This window comes from Sitophilus oryzae, unplaced genomic scaffold (genome assembly GCF_002938485.1).
Source record: "Sitophilus oryzae breed Bouriz unplaced genomic scaffold, Soryzae_2.0 scaffold_1903_pilon_pilon, whole genome shotgun sequence".
Taxonomy (NCBI): Eukaryota; Metazoa; Arthropoda; class Insecta; order Coleoptera; family Curculionidae; genus Sitophilus; species Sitophilus oryzae.
In genome coordinates, this window is record NW_022146617.1 from 1,085,193 (window position 1) to 1,102,976 (window position 17,784).

A 17,784-nucleotide genomic window follows, 5' to 3' on the forward strand; every position below is an offset into this window, starting at 1 on the left:
TATTAATGAAAAAAAAACGGCGTCAGAGTTGGCCTGGAAATGAAGATCATTTTATATGTAAAATTATATGGTGACTGTCATCGATAGTCATTTCTAAGCTAACTTGGCGCTTTTTTCGAGCATAGGGTATTATTAATATATACAGGACGAGTCAATTATTTTATGAAGATTCAACTACCTGTATTTTATTGTAACATATTTAAAGGATTAATTTATAGGCATTTTAAACAAATAGGAATTTTAAAAGTTTACTAATACTAAAAGTTTGTAAAGAGGACACCAGAAAATAAAATTAAATAAGCTTGGCTATTTTTACTACATTTCTGAATGTTTGCATTGGTTTGGTATTCTTTTTTATATTTTTGATAAATTGTTATTATTTCATACCGATCTGGTCATCGAAACTGCGTGGTCTGGATTTAACGCGTAAGACAGTGATGTAGACAAATTAATGAAAAATCAAATGTATTAAAAAGAGATAAAAGTTGGGTTGATACATTTTTTCTATGCCGAATTGCCGAATTTTGCTTTAAAATTTCAAACCGCACAAGTAGGCGTTTATGAAAAATGTTGCATCTAGGTTTGGAACTTTATTTTTCACAATTAGTTACTCATTTTTCTACAGTTGTAATAGATTATATTTAGCTTAGAGATATTATATTTATTTCAGTTGTATACTGGAAAGTTTTTAAAATACTTTTTTTCTTCATACGTTTCCCCCACTCACGTAAAAACCGGCAACACTGTATGCCGTTTTTTATTTTGTCTCTCTGTCAACGAGTGATTTATAATTATCTCTGTCGCATGCATTAAAATACAGACCATGCAGATGAAGTGTCCAGGATGGTACAAGTATATACACACTTTTTGTAGTATATACAGACTTATTCTATAGAAAAAGTGCTTTGATCATAATGTTACACAATGTTATAGTTAATGATGAAAGGCTATTTTATTTACTCATTTACATGAACGAACGACAATACTTGTATGCTTTTGTGCAATTTTTGCATTATGCCGGTAATTTATTATTGATTTTATAAAGTCTTTTTGAGTTTTTAAAAAACCGATTTTTCAGGATTTTTGGCTGGCTTTGAAGAAACGAATTCCCACTTCTTACATTGAAAATAAAACCGACATCGGTTCCATATTTTACAATATTATGAACATTAATCACGTGAAGGAGATATTTGACACCCCCAAGGTGAATATTTTTAATCACAAAATGTACAGAGTGATATTTTCTTTTTTATGTGCCTTATTTTCTTTCTCTTACAGAAAACAGTAACTTTATTCACCCATTGCTGCATCTGATTCAGTTATATGCATTATTTTGGAAATTGCATCTTATTATTTTATAAATGCGTTATGATCAGAAAGTTTTGTGATAAAACATGATTTGTGTGATGGCAGAAAACTAATTTTATAAGAAACAAAAAATAAACTCAAATTAAACGGAAATTATCCCCACAAGAATCTCTTCAGTAAAATTAATTTTTAAAAATAGACATGTATTTAGATGCTCTTTTTATTCTGTTTTAACATTTTTAATAGATGAGATAATTATTATGATCGCTTCGAAACAAAATATCGGTTGGCATGTCAAAAGTCACTATGACGTCGGTTTTTTTTCAATCGTACAATACGTTTTTTTTTCAATCGAAACACGTTTCTGTTCCTCTTTTAACAATAATGCAGAGTGGTCCGAACTTTATTCCGGAAACTTCGGCAGCATATTCTAAGAGATATATAAAGCTATAGATAGAGATATACAACACTATAAAGATAAAAATAAGTAAAAAAGTTCGTATAAGTGTACGTCGTAAAATGGTATACAGGATGTAAAAGTTTAATTTTTATTTCGATTTTTTCCAAATAATTTTTGAAGTATCGTCAATATTTTAATAAAAATTGGTGTCTAGGAGTTTTTTGACATGAGAAATTTGATTTTGATGTTAATATGACTCCTATTTGTAGGGGGCACCATCTACATGTGTTTTAACTGTTTTGAAGAGTAATAACTATTCGTCCATACCTGTATAAAACTACTAGGTGAAAAATATACATTTCCGTGATTTTCTACGAAAAAAACATTTCTTGGTAAAAATCGCTACGAGCAACCGTTCTCAAGATATTTAGAATGGAAATAGTCAATACATATCATTATTGACAAAAAATCGTAATAGTATAGTATAGTATCAAAAATCGAGTAAATAATCATAAATTTTTCTTCGAAAAAATGATGGTAAAACAGTTTCTGTTGAACTTTTGGCACAAAAACATTTCAAATTTATGTTTACAGTTAGGGAATGCAATCCCGCACCAAAATCTCAATCCCGCAAACCCGCGGGATTAAAGCAGTCAATCCCGCGGATCCGCAAAATTGCGGGACTGTAAACAATAGTCATACATTTGGTCCTAAATGGTACAAAAGGCATTGTACATTTTGCATAGGCCCACAATATATTGATATAGCGTGTATCTTAAACTAGCTGTACTGAAATTTGGACCGATGTATACAGGGTTTTCAAAAAATATATTTAATATTAAATAAACTTAAATTTTATTATAATTTATATACTTATTTTATAAATAAAAATATTATTCTGATGTTGAAGTTTTTTTTAACTTGTGTTGGTTATCTGCTTTTAGATACACTCTATATCAACAATTTTTTGGCATATGCAGAATGTACAAAGCTTTTTGTACCATTTAAACCTATCTAATTGTTTTTTCTAATTTCAATACAGATTAGTCGTACTTGGTAAAATTTCGATTTTTTAAAAATTGTAAATTTGCGGTAAAAAAGATTCTTGACCAAATTTTGACACTCTTATAAAAGACCCTTTATACGAGAATTCGCTAAATATATTTTCGAACCATATAGCATCTTAATCACAATAGATGCATCTAAGACCTGGTCCAAACCGCATCCCAAAATCTTTTTTAGTTCAAGAGATACCTATTCAACTTTAAATTTACCCCAAAATTTTGCTTGTCCCGATAATTACATGTGTCCGGCAGTTTATTTGACGAAATTGTCCACAGGTACTAATTAAACGCTTTTCTTCACTTACGCACATACGCCAGAAAGAAATCTAACAAGTAACCTGTTTGTTTCACTTATTTTTAATGGCCAAGCCGTAAGGGGAATCCCCCGGGTTCCGACAGTCGACGCATCGGCCCGGAACGAAACGGTTTGACCCTAATCGAGATCGATTCGGTTACCCAGTAGTAATGGGTCAATCCCGCGGATCCCGCACGGTAAATCCCGCAACTTTGACCCCGCGGAATCTCAGAGAGATCCCGCATTTGCGGGATCCAGCATTTGCGGGATTGCATTCCCTATTTACAGTCTAATAACTATTTAATCAACATGTTTATGTCAATGACGACACGTATTGATAATTTCAATTCCAAATATCTCGAGAACCATTACTCGTAGCGATTTTTACCAAGAGACCTTTTTTTACTCAAGAAACGTCGTAAATGTATATTTTTTTACCCAGTAATTTTATGCAGGTACGGACGAAACGTAATTACTTTCAACCCAGTAAAAAAAAAATGTTGGTGGCGCCCTCTACAAGTAGGAGTCATACTGACATCAAAATCAAATCTCTCATGCCAAACTGTCAGGACACCCACTCATCCAAATATTGAATTTACTCTAGAAATTATTTCGAAAAATCGAAATAAAATGAACTTCTACACCCTGTAATTCTGAAACTAAGCAATTTAGGACATACATTTATACGAACTTTTTACTTATTTTATCTACAGAATATGCTGCCGAAGTTACCGGGAATACAGTTCGACCACCCTTGCATATTATTATATAATACATTATTTTGCTGCTATTTCAAGTAATATACCTCATTATATGGACAGTTCTAAACATTGAATAATCTGGGGTATTATATCTGTGAGATGTGAGAGTGTGACGCAATTTTTTTGCGTCAGATTTGGTTACTAATTTAGTTACCCTTTCGCATTTCCATGAAAACAATAGGAAAGACTTGTGCTTTAATTCTGTCTGGGTCTGGGCATCTGAAAATAGTCACTCTGTACAATGAACCTATCATAAATTCTAGAACAATCATTGTGATACCATATTATATTGTCAAGAAAAATGGCGCATCCGCCAGAAATTAAAAATGTATTACTGGTTGCCTGCACAACCGCAACGTATCCGCCAGAAATTAAAAGACTTTTTCAGGCGCCATCTTTTAGTCAAGTCGAGAAGGTGGAACTGTGACAATAGAATCTTCGTCTGCAAGGAAGAAGTAGCTTCCGAGAATCGTAAACTCTGAGAAGCAGTCGGAATAGAGCATGCCGGATTTTACCGACAACTGAGAATGCTCTTGAAATTTGAATATGGCCCTATTGAATTTTTTTCAGATCATGCAGAGTTTGTAAAGCCCTATAAAATTCGATTACAACAAACACTCTCAACAAAGTATTTGATGAAAAGAAGACAGTTTTCAAAGAAACTAAATAGGTTAACGTGTTGACGTTGTTGTTTCATTTTTATTGGCTGTTAAAACTTGCGAAAGAATCGGTAATAACGTTCCAGAATACATCTGCAGCCTCGTCATCGAGTTTATAACCCAGGATAAATTTGTGTTTTTAAGTTATATCCAATAAAACAGACGTTAAGACACGCTACAAATAAAAATTGAGAAATATCACAGAAAAGTAAAGCATAATAGATATTGAGCTAGTTTGTATTGGGAAATATAATATATTCTTTATTTAATATCCAAAAACCAAGAAAATAAGAATTAGGATATTAAAAAAAACTACAGAATTTTAAGAAACGTCGGAAAGGAACAAACTTTGTTGCCGTCATACACTTAAAATAAAGTTGCCATACACATATTTGTAAGTCGTATACTTTTAATATGTTTACAGATTATTGTGTAGCATCTTATAAAAAGAAACAATAATAAAACGTACATTTTACCGAACGTAATTTAATTAACTTGCTACGTAATACAATAAATAATTTATGCGTACACACCGACTCGACTGTTCGATTTCAGTACCGAAGTTCAGTACTTCCTTTGTAATTCCCCTTAATCTGATAGCTTATCTCATAATTTCGCTGTACGAATAATAAAGCAATTAATAAAGAGCATTAACGAAATAATAAAAGTTTAAAACCCTTGTCAGAAATTGTCAAACTTCGTGAGATATCTAATTATAATTAAATTTGATTTTTCCATACAAATTTTCCAGTAATGATAAACCAATATATCACCAATAAATGTTTAACAGTACATAAACTATAATATCCGCAGATTTTTCTTCCTTAAGTGTGATTTTTCCTTTTTTTTTTGCTTGTGGACCTTTCTATATAGATAAGCCACTCAATCAGAAATCTGTTTTATTAACTAGTAACTAGTGTTTTTCTTGCATTTGATCCAACAAATTTGTTAGATAAATACTTGTTAGCAAGTTAAACTAAACTAACTCTAAGAGCTCAAAAGCACTGACGGGCAGGTCGTAGCGACCAGCTAACGGCCAATTCATAAATCAAATGATAAAAAAAATCAAGCGATGAACAGTGGCTTTTTCAGTCGCCGCGACCAGTAATACCATTAAATCAATTGCTGGTCGCTGCAACCTGGTCGTCTGTGCGTTTGAGCTCTAAAGCGTCTTCAAATTTATATTTATTAATCATTTCACGTACCGATTCAAACCATTCCCAACATTTTAAAATACAAATTAATCAGTCAATTCTATCCAGCCATTTTCAAATTAAACACCCACTAACACACAGCGTTACATTTTTATTTATATAGATCGTTATAAAGCTGACAGATACATGCATCTACCACTATAACTCTAAAACTATATTATATAGCAGTACAATCGTCTTGAAACACTTCGATATTCTATTTGGGTAATTTCAGATATGAATGGATAGAACGTATGACGTTTTGACTAAGTACTCCGGGCGTGAAGTCTCAATCGAGGGCCCGTACACTTCCCGGTATCGACACAATATATCGACCCTAGAGCCAATTACATCGACAGCGGCCGTCGTCCTTTAGAAGTGAGGCCTCGTGGGCCGGCCGAAGACTTATGTAACGTGCTTCGCATTCATCTCAATTTTAACCCACGCCGGTTTAGGTGGTAGATTGCGTTTCGCCGTATAATAATCCGCTTGTTTGTTGAACGTACGCGGCCGAGAATGACCGGAAGATTCTAGTTCGGTGCTTGTTTATGTCCTTTACAGATGCCCGTTTGTCGTCCGCGAACAGGACTTCAGAGGTACCGCTCGCGGGGAAACATCCTTTGCTAGTGGATACTCACACAAGCCGCATATCAAAGCGATATAAAATGCGAAACAGAAAACATACAACATGGAATAATATAATATAGATATTATCTATTTTTTATATCGAACAGAAATGAACAAGTTCGAAACAAAGTGTTTTATTGCTTTTCGAAATATTCGCCCTTAAGGTCTACCGGGTCGTGCATCGTCGATGAAAACATAGGAAATCCCATGCAAATTTTAAACTGTCCTGATATTGGCTCCCCTATTGATTTTATGGCGAAGTCGTAAATAGATTTTTTAAGCTCTACGTTTGGTAAACACACAAGTTTGTACAATTTTGGACAAGCCAATTTTGAGTAATTTGAGAAAAACTGAATAGGTAACAATCAAACATTAGTCAAAAACCGACATAACTTAAGTTGTAGTTTTCTTTGTGTTTTTGTTTTTTTGTAGTTACGGTTTTAATTTAAAATAGTTGCAATCTTTTATAAATTACTCAAAATCGGCTGGTCCAAAATTGCTCAAATTTGGCATGTGTATTTACCATACATAAACCTTCAAAAAATCTAATTACGACTTCGCTGTAAAATCAATAGGGGAGCCAATATTTGAACAGTTCAAAAGATGCATGGGATTTCCTATATTTCCAACGACGATGCACCACCCGGTATACATTTTTGCATACGCTCAAACCAATTCTGGAAACAGTTTTTCCACTCCAAAGCTAATATCGTAGAAACATGCTTTTGAAAGTCTCCAACAGCTTCTTGAGGTGATGAAAATCGCTATCCGCGCATTTTTTGTTTGACAGCTGGGAACAAGAAAAAATTGGGTGTATATTGGTTCACCCAATTTATCGCCTAATGACTATTTCTATGATTTTTTTTTCTTTTCTTTTTCATACTTTTTCAATGACACATTAATTTGATTGGACTGTCGTGATGAAGGATGATGCGACGTTTTTTGTTCTTTTTCCTTATTTCATCGAAGACCATTGGCAAACAAATTCTTGTATACAATTCGGGATTAACAGTTCTTCGATCCTCCAATGGAATAGTTGCGACGTGTTGAATACAACCGAAGATACAAGCGATGGTAAAAACTTAAAAGGCAACCTATGTAATGTCAAGTACTATTTGCTCTTACTGGTTTTATATTGTCAAGAAAAATGGCGCATCCGCCAGAAATTAAAAATGTATTACTGGTTGCCTGCACAACCGCAACGTATCCGCCAGAAATTAAAAGACTTTTTCAGGCGCCATCTTTTAGTCAAGTCGAGAAGTAAGGGAATCAGACAATAGAATTGTCTGGTATGAAGAAGTACGCTTTCCGAGAATTGGGGAAATTTCGAGAAGCAGTCAATAGAGTATATAAGCCGGAGCCATCGACAACTGAGACAGTTTTGAAATTTGAATATACCGCGTGTAAATTGAAAATCGGACAATTTGGTGAAGGAATCTTATAAATAGTTAGTTTGTTGTGTGTTATAAGTTAGTAATTGTGTATAAAGTGAGAAAATAAATTCGTTAAGTATTTTATCGTGAGTTTAAATAGTGGACCCACGGAATCCGTAACAATTGGTGTCGGAAGTGCGATTCAAGAGGATTTTAAGAAGAAATTAAGTGGATTGGAAGATTTTTAGACCGAATCAGAGTATTTTTATGGTTGGTACAAGGGAGCAAGCGAAGAAAATGGAGGAAGTAAGCAAATTATTGGGCGATTTTATGGAGAATATGAGAAGAGAGAAAGAAGAGGAACAAGACCGCCTACAGAAAATACTTATGGAAAATCAAGAAAAAATGTTAGAAGGTTTAGAAGCGCGTCAAAAGAAAGAAAAACAAGAAGAACAGGACCGGCTTGAGAAAATAATAGGAAATTTGGAAATTCGTTTGGAGGAGCGACGTCATAGAGAAAGACAAGAAGAACAGGACCGTGTTCAGAAAATTCTAGAAAATCAAGAAATTAGACAAGAACGGTTGGAGAAAATTGTTGAAGATTTAGAAGTACGTCGCCAGAAGGACAAAATTGAAGATCAAGACCGCATGCAGAAAAGTCTCGAAAATTCGGAACGAAGACAAGAGGCCCACTTCCAAGAAGTCGTAGAAGATCTGGAGGAGCGCCTTCAACAGAAAATGGAAAAATTAGAGATGGACATACAGAAGACCAAGGCACATGCAAGGACACCTGGCGTTCCTGGGACTGCGAACCTCAAGGCCCCCACCTACGATGGACAAACCACCTGGACGATGTACCACCGCCAGTTTGAAGCAGCCGCCGCTGCCAACGGATGGACCGACCAGGATAAAGCAGCGGCACTTGTCATCGCGCTGCGTGGCCCTGCCCTGGAACTGCTACAAACTATTCCTGCAGCCCAACAGCAGGAGTATGAGGCTTTGGTTGCTGCATTGGACAGAAGATATGGCGACCAACATCGACGTCAACTTTACCAGGCCCAGATCAAGACACGCCTGCAGAGGTCCGGAGAGAGTCTGCAGGAATTTGAAGCAGACTTACGTCGGCTGGTACACCTGGCATATCCAGAAGCACCGGAAGGATTTAGGGAGGAACTCGCTGCTCAGTGCTTTATCAGCGGACTGAGGGACAACGAATTAGAGAGGGCGCTGCAAATATCCCGATTTTCTACCAGCAGCGAAGCACTGGTCAGGGCGCTGGAAATCGAAGCTGCTTTTAGCGCCATCCCTAGACCGAAGATAAGATCGGTAGCGGTCGAGGAACAGCCCGAAAACACTCACAGAGGTTTGGAGGAGATGTGTAAGAAAGTCGACAAACTATGTGAGCTACTAATAAACAAGGGAGTCAGCAACACCCAGACAGAAAACCAGAGAAGATTCCAGGACATAAGGTGCTTTAGAGGTGGCAGGAATGGCCACATTAAACGGTATTGCCGCGTTCAAATGCGATCCCGTTCACCATCCAGAGAACGTAGGCACCAGGAAAACTAAAATCAGTCAATACTAAGGGGCGAGTATTGACTGGGGAGAACAGAGCCCCAAGGATTTTTTCCATTAGAAATCTAGGAAGAACCGCTGACAGTTTGGTGATCGACGGGAAAGTCAATGGAAAGGGAATCCGAATGACAGTGGACACTGGCGCTATGGTTTCGTTGGTGCGGGCTAACTCAGTGCAAGGATTGAAGCTGGTGCCTCTGAGAAGAAGAGTGTGTTTACGTACAGTTACGGGGGAAATGGCCGTTGTACGGAGAGGCTATCGTCGAACTGAAGTTAGGAAATTTGAAGTTCCAGCATAGCGTTTTAGTGGCAGATATTGAAGATGACTTCATCTTGGGCATGGATGTGATTCGTCAACATGGATTTTCGTTCGATCACCAGAGAAATATCCTGAATATCGGAAATGAAGAGTTTATGTTATCTCCAGACAAGGGACCAGGAAGAATGGATGTAAGATCAGCGGAAACTGTGGTGATACCTGGTAATACCGAGAAGATCGTATTCGGTAAAGTGGAGAAAATCGCTGGGTGCTGTGTTGGACTGGTACAAAGTAGCGACAAGAAACAAGATGGGTACTTAGTAGGAAAATCATTGGTGAACACCGACAAGAATATACCGATCAGAATTGCGAATGTTTTTCCCTGAATTGTGTCAAGATCCGAAAAGGTGACAAGATAGCCATCTGCGAACCTGTAAGAAGTGTCACCCGATGTGATGAAGTGTCGTCAGCTGTTACACAAAAGGCATCCCAAGAAACACTAAAACATCTAGAACAGCCATGGGATCACCTAACACCTGAGGAGAAACAGAAGGCCAAGCAGTTCCTGCTAAAGCATGGCAGTATTTTTTGAGAAGAACAACAGTGGAAGAACGGATTTTGTGAAGCACCGGATTAATACTGGTCATGCTCAGCCGATTCGACAACGTCCTAGAAGGGTGCCCCTTCCAAACAACAAGAAATGGAGACAATGGTAGATAAGATGCTAGAAGATGGAGTTATCGAAGAATCATCGAGTCCATGGTCATCTCCTGTTGTTTTGGTAACGAAGAAAGATGGTAGTACACGATTCTGCGTGGATTATAGGAAGCTCAATGACGTCACTAAGAAAGATAGCTACCCACTGCCACGTATAGATGACACATTAACAACTCTCGCAGGTTCGTGCTGGTTCTCCACTCTCGACTTAAAGAGTGGATACTGGCAAGTTGGTCTGGACGAGGAAGACAAAGAAAAGACGGCTTTTTCTACAGGAAACGGACTATACCAATTCAAGGTCATGCCGTTTGGATTATGCAATGCTCCAGCCACTTTCGAACGTCTCATGGAGGTGGTGTTAAGAGGATTAACTTGGAAAACGTGCTTGGTTTACCGCGACGATGTATTGGTTATGGGAAGAACTTTTGAGGAGCATTTGCGAAATTTAGAAGAAGTCTTCGGCCGCATAAGGAATGCGCACCTGTACTTGAACCCGAAGAAGTGTAGCTTATTCCAGCGACAAGTGGAATTCTTGGGTCATGTAGTTTCGGCAGACGGAATTTACACCGACCAGAAGAAAATCGCTGCAATTAAGGATTGGCTAAAACCTCGCGACAAACATGAACTAGAAGTTTTCTGGGTTTATGCACCTATTACAGAAGATTTGTCAAGGGATTTGCCAATATAGCTGCACCCTTACATAGACTTACAGGTGATGAAGTCGGCTACGAATGGAACACCGATTGTGATGTAGCCTTTGGAAGACTTAAGGCGGCTTTATGTTCAAGTCCTATTCTAGCCTACCCGCAACAACAAGGGAGGTATATCCTGGATACCGACGCCAGCAATATCGGCATAGGTGCAGTGCTATCACAAGTGCAAGATGGCGAAGAACGAGTGATAGAATATTACAGTCGAGTTCTATCCAAACCAGAAAGGAATTACTGCGTTACCCGGAAGGAGCTGCTAGCAATTGTGAAGGCAGTTGATCATTTTCATAAATATCTGTACGGCCAAGAATTTTTAATTAGGACAGATCATGCGGCTCTCAAGTGGCTTATGGAGATGAAACAACCTGAAGGTCAAATAGCACGATGGCTCGAGAAGCTCCAACAGTATCACTTTACCATCCAACATCGTGCTGGAAAAATGCATGGTAACGCAGACGGTTTATCCAGAAGACCCTGTCAAACCGATTGTAAGCACTGCTGTAAAACGGAACAACGTGAAGGCACTGTCATGATAAGGAGTTTTAAACTTGAACCGATGAACAGTGGACGACGACACAATTGAGGAAAGATCAAATGGAAGATCCAGACATCGGAGCAATACTACGGCTCAAGGAAGGTAACGGCGAGAGACCACCGTGGCAGGATATTGCGGACAGAGGGCTCGTTTTCAAAGCTCTCTGGGCTCAGTGGAATTCACTGGTTATTGAGAATGGATTGTTAAAGCGCACATGGGAAAGTGCGGATGGCAGCACAGTAACAACTCAGTTACTGGTACCAAGGAAGAAAGTTACCCAGGTATTGGAAGAAATTCACGGTGGTAAAACTGGAGCCCATCTTGGGGTAAACAAGACCTTGAGCAAGCTGAGAGATCGCTTTTACTGGGTGGATTATTGCGAAGATGTCAAGAAATGGTGTCGACAATGTAAAATTTGTGCAGCCAGCCAAGGACCAAGCACTCGATCTAGGGGAAAAATGAAACAATATAACGTTGGACTGCCATTCGAAAGAATCGCTGTTGACATTGCAGGCCCATTCCCTGAAACGCACAAGGGCAACAAGTACGTTTTAGTGGCGATGGATTATTTCAGTAAATGGCCAGAAGTTTTTGCCATTCCAAACCAAGAAGCATCGACTGTAGCTGAAGTATTAGTCAATAATGTCTTCAGTAGATTTGGAATTCCTTTAGAGCTTCACACTGACCAAGGAAGGAACTTCGAGTCAAGACTGTTCCAGAAGATGTGTGATCTGCTTGGTATTCACAAGACTAGGACAACAGCTTTACATCCGCAGTCTGATGGGATGGTCGAGAGATTCAATAAGACCATTGAAGAACATCTCTCGAAAATGGTGGATGAACATCAAAGAGATTGGGATCAGCATATACCACTATTCCTAATGGCATATAGAAGTGCAGTTCACAACACCACCGGACTTTCACCATCGAAGATTTTATTTGGTCGAGAATTACGGTTGCCTTGTGACTTGGTGTTCGGATCACCAGACGACAGCACCACGAACGTAGAGGACTACGCGGATGAACTGAAGGAAAGGTTATTGGGAATTCATAAGGCCGTGAGAAGTAAGATTACGCTAGCCAGTGACCGGATGAAAGCTCGTTACGACCTCAGAGCTAATTCTACGGGATTTCAACAGGACGATATGGTATGGTTATATAACCCACAGCGCAAGAAAGGGAGGTCCCCAAAGTTAACTCCAGCATGGGAAGGTCCTTATACAGTCATCAAGAGGATAAATGATGTTGTGTACCGGATTCAACGCAGCCCTAGAAGTAAGATGAAAGTAGTTCATCTGGATCGATTGAAGAGATACCAGACAGGAAACCTTGATCGGGACGATCAAATTTGAAGAAGGGGCAATGTCAAGAAAAAATGGCGCATCCGCCAGAAATTAAAATGTATTACTGGTTGCCTGCACAACCGCAACGTATCCGCCAGAAATTAAAAGACTTTTTCAGGCGCCATCTTTTAGTCAAGTCGAGAAGTAAGGGAATCAGACAATAGAATTGTCTGGTATGAAGAAGTACGCTTTCCGAGAATTGGGGAAATTTCGAGAAGCAGTCAATAGAGTATATAAGCCGGAGCCATCGACAACTGAGACAGTTTTTGAAATTTGAATATACCGCGTGGAAATTGAAAAATCGGACAATTTGGTGAAGGAATCTTATAAATAGTTAGTTTGTTGTGTGTTATAAGTTAGTAATTGTGTATAAAGTGAGAAAATAAATTCGTTAAGTATTTTATCGTGAGTTTAAATTAGTGGACCCACGGAATCCGTAACAATATTAATACAAAATCCTGGTTAATACATTTCATGATTTTTATGTACAAGTTGAATTCGAAAAAAATCCTGCAATATCTCACTTAAATGTCTCGACTGGGTTTCTGTTGAATGGACTAGTTACAAAATAGAATTAGAAAATAAAATCGTTCACATTTTATCAATACTTTCTCAATGTAATTGTTCTGGGTTTAGTGGAATTCTTCGCTATGGAATAACATTCTGACACAACGTTGAAAATTTAAAATAAAACCAGTTACGAACGAGTTATATTAACGATACGTATCAATATTACAACAAGCAGTCACTGAACATAATATTAACCTTTTCGATATATTTGTTTGATATGTTATGTATGTTTTTTTGTAATAAGTGAAAAAAAATACATTTCACTGCAAATTAGTAAATATAATTGATTGAAAATAAGCTGACAGTGTATGGAAGGTGTCGAAGGCGTTGCTTATTCATATGCTAATACTTAATAAAACATTTAAATGAAATAAAGTTAATTGATGTGTATATTTCGTTTGCACTACATGCAGAATGTAGAATGAGTGGGAGGGGGGTTAATCACTGCGACCATTTTCTCCACCTCTTTAACTTGGTCTCTCCTTAGAACTGTTACCGGTGTTATCCCAAATCTATAACAGAGGATATATCTCTCTTTCTCTATTACTTCCTTGAATTCGATGTCAATTCCTATTGTGAAGACCTGATCGGGACGACCCTCCTCCCTCGAATTGATTTGCACTAAATACTAATAGAGATGGTAAAAACGACAATTCAGTAACAGTCCTGTTCCGTTCTTGGAACAATTCCAAATAACTGTTCCAGCCATTGTGCCTGTTACTTTCATAACATACAAGTAACGCCGGCGTCGCGCGTGGTCATCGGGCATATAGTCTGCAGACGAACTGTGGCAGTGGTCTGCCAATATACAGGGTGAGTCTTAAATAAGTACAAATATTTTCAGGGCTGATAGATCTCAATAAAAGAAACATATTCTCTCTTCACCGTCTTTCAAATAAATCTAAAATAACCGAGATGTTTTACTTCCAAAATTTCCAAAAAAATGATTTTTTGCTAAAATTTTTAGAACCACTGTATTTTTACTGGATTTTCTTGCTTATAAATTTAATCTACTACCTATGTTGCCATCAATATTATCAACAAATTATCTTTTTTAACTAAAAACTAAAAAAAATTTTCAAAATTTCTTTTTTCGCGAAAAAAACCTCTTAATCGTGTTTCTGGGATCAAAATATACTACCACTAAAAATATTTGCACTTATTTAAGACTCACCCTGTATAGTACATACATTACTGAATAATTAATATGATATACAAAAAATTACTTTTATTTTTAGTTTTGTTTCAGTGACAAAATACTCATTTTTTTTACAGAAACTTAAAATAGAATTAGCTATAAATAACATACCTATAATTTCTTTGCCATAATATTTCCTAATTTTCTGTATTAATCTATCAGCTATTGTCATTAAAAACCTTGCACTTGACGCATTCATAATTAAATTGTTCTACTCTAGAGATAAAGAAAAAATAATCATAGACTAGCTGCAATCAGGAATAAAACGTTATTGTCTGTTCCGACTATTGATAAGAGCGTTAATCGTAAAGTGATTACCAATATAACTAGCTGTATACTTAGGCGCCGACGATATATCATTCTTAGCTCCGATAACGCATATCTACATGATACTTATACGAAATATTTTAATAAAACAGTAATTTAACCTGATTATAAAACTTGTATGAATTTTATCTTTTTGTAGACTTAATTTTATTTTGAGTATGGTCATATGATAACATTTTGCATTTAGTTCAAGTTCATTGACAAAACTGGAAGAGTATATTACAGAATAATTAATATGATATACAAATAATGACTTGTTATTTTTAGTTTTCTTTCAGTGACGACTGACGACCTACTCATTTTTTTTAACAGAAACTTAAAACAGAATTAGGGATAAATAACAATAACATCTATACAAGAACAAATAAGTTCTTATTCTTGTACGATTCACCCTTCAATTTTAAATTAGAATTAGAATATATATAAATATTAGAATATATATAAATTATCAAGAAACCCAATGCCTAAATAAGAAATAAGGGCGTATATGTCTGGAAATCGCAAAGCGTTTGACATATGCTGTAGCCAAACCGAATGTGATAGGTATCTTTAGAAGTCGCGTGAGAGTTGGTATAATGAAGATCGCTGTACTTTTGTATGAAAAATTATATGGAGTATATCCCCGACGGTGTTTTTTTTTCAATTATACTGTAGTTTAAGGGATCCACTTTTGCACAATTAATCTCAAAAAAAATTGCATGATTATCGTTATCTTTTTATGGCTATACTGTAATAATTATACCAACTGAGTTCGAGTTTTAGTATATACGCAATATTACTTTGCATCAGGAAAATAACTAAATATCATATAAGATTTATTGGGTATTTAAAAATATTTATTGATGTGCTATTCGCAGCTCTAGTCAAAACTGTTAGTAATCAGGGGCCATATACCATATACAGGGTGTCCCAGAAATAAGTGCAAGTATTTTAAGGGGTGGTAGATCTCGATAAAAGAAACATATTTTCTCTTTATCTTTTTCAAATAAGTTCAAATTACCGGAGTTATTTTTTACTTTGAAAATTTCCAAAAAAAAATGATTTTTTGCTAAAATTTTGAGAACCACTGGATCTTTTCTGGATTTTCTGTCTTGTAAATTAAAACTAATACCCATGTTGCCATATTATCAAGAAATTAGTTTTTTTAACTAAAAACTAAAAATATCAAAAAAAATTTCAAAAAATTTCGAATTTTCAAGATTTTTTTTTCGCGAAAAAACCCTCGTAGGCGTGTTTCTGGGGTTGAACTATCAGTTACTACCAGTTAAAATATACTTGCACATATTTCTGGGACACCCTGATGTATAATCATATACCGTAGGCAAAAAGGCGTTGCCTATCTCAGAGAAAATCATAAAATCTTTTTTTTAAATTATTAGCACTTTTTATATTTTTGGTATTTTAGAAATTACATAAGATATATTTAAATCGTTTTCAAGAAAGAGATAGAATAAGGAAGTAACGCGTGATTTAATTTCGTCGGTGTTGACGGCTGTGCTGTGCAGTGATGCCAAATCTGTATATATGTTTCCCCCAATTTAGAGTAAAAATATTTATATTGATTACTTAATTAAAATTACTTATACTATTTTTATTTTATTATTTTAGCAATATATTTTTGCCTCCCCTTCTTTTAATAAGTACTTTTTTGACCATTAAATTTTATTTTGTCAATAATCTTTTCATAAAATCGAATATATTAGGAATACTGAATCAATTAGCAGAAATGCTATCCAGGACCTATAAAAAATTATTTATATACCTTTCAAGATAAATTTGAAATCTAAAAGCTTACTAACAGCCGTTTTTTTAGTAGAAGTTGGATACTAAGTCTTATGTACATTTGTAAGCTGGATACAATATGCTGTAAGTTGCTATAGTATAAACAAATAATAATAAATATAATAAATGATTATTATAATAATAATAATCCTTGTGTTTTAAAATTATATTTTCCTTTTTAGATTGATAAAAGAGATTCATCACGCTGTTGATGGACGTGGAAAGCAGTGGCGCAACTAGGAGGGGTCTAGGGGGACTTAGCCTCCCCCAAAAGACAGGTGCGAGTCGTTTTAAAATGGTTTTAACTTCAAATCAACATTATCTTATAGTGACCCAAGCCCCCATAAAGTCTTAAACCTCCCTAAAAGTCTATGTCTATTTGCGCCCCTGGTGGAAAGTTAAATTATAACGTAATTTTCATTGCGAATTACTAATTTATATTATCTGCCATCATCCAATGCTTACTTGTTTATAAAATATACTTCGATCAAACTGTTCTTGGATATATACCACTATTTATTGTGGTGTCATTTGCATATTATGGAATTAAACTAACTAGTTATAGGCGATACCAATTAAACTTTTTAAAAACTAGTTTTAGGAGCGCGATTTTTAAATTCATTGTTGCTATAACCATGGACAGATTCGGTGCCGGGCTGACCAACTGGAATTTAAATTTCACCCCTGGGGATTCAGGTGGTAGCTCTGCTGTAAAAAATGACAAGTTGTCACATATATTTATTTCCTGACATTTCCATTCGTTTTGACACTTTAGTTTTGTATTACGAGTTTTTGGTTTAAAAGAATGTAAAAAGCTTAAAAATGTTTACTAGCAGACTTTGAGGTCGAACATTATTTTTTTTTAGAAACTCTTTTATTGCAAAGTGTACAAGATAGCTTAATAGCAGTTGCAAAAAACTCATCGCAACCTTATTAGAATATTTTGAACGGAAAAACAGTAGTAACGGCCCTTTATGTCCCTTAAGTGCTGTTAAGAAGGTGAGTTTTATTGATGTAAATAATAACTGTTTATGTATTTATAATTAATTTATTCTTGTTTCCTAAAATAGTTTGATTAAAAGAAAAAT

At 35.9% G+C, this 17,784-nt stretch overlaps 1 protein-coding gene across 1 annotated transcript in view; it reads left to right on the forward strand.

Annotated features, from left to right (window-relative positions):
• LOC115883465 (uncharacterized protein C2orf42 homolog) overlaps positions 1–17,784 on the forward strand; it is a 32,708-nt gene that overhangs the window by 5,560 nt on the left and 9,364 nt on the right. Inside the window, exon 5 of the mRNA XM_030901828.1 lies at positions 1,079–1,204. Coding sequence (XP_030757688.1) covers positions 1,079–1,204 — 126 coding nt within the window. The remainder of the gene's footprint in view (positions 1–1,078; positions 1,205–17,784) is intronic.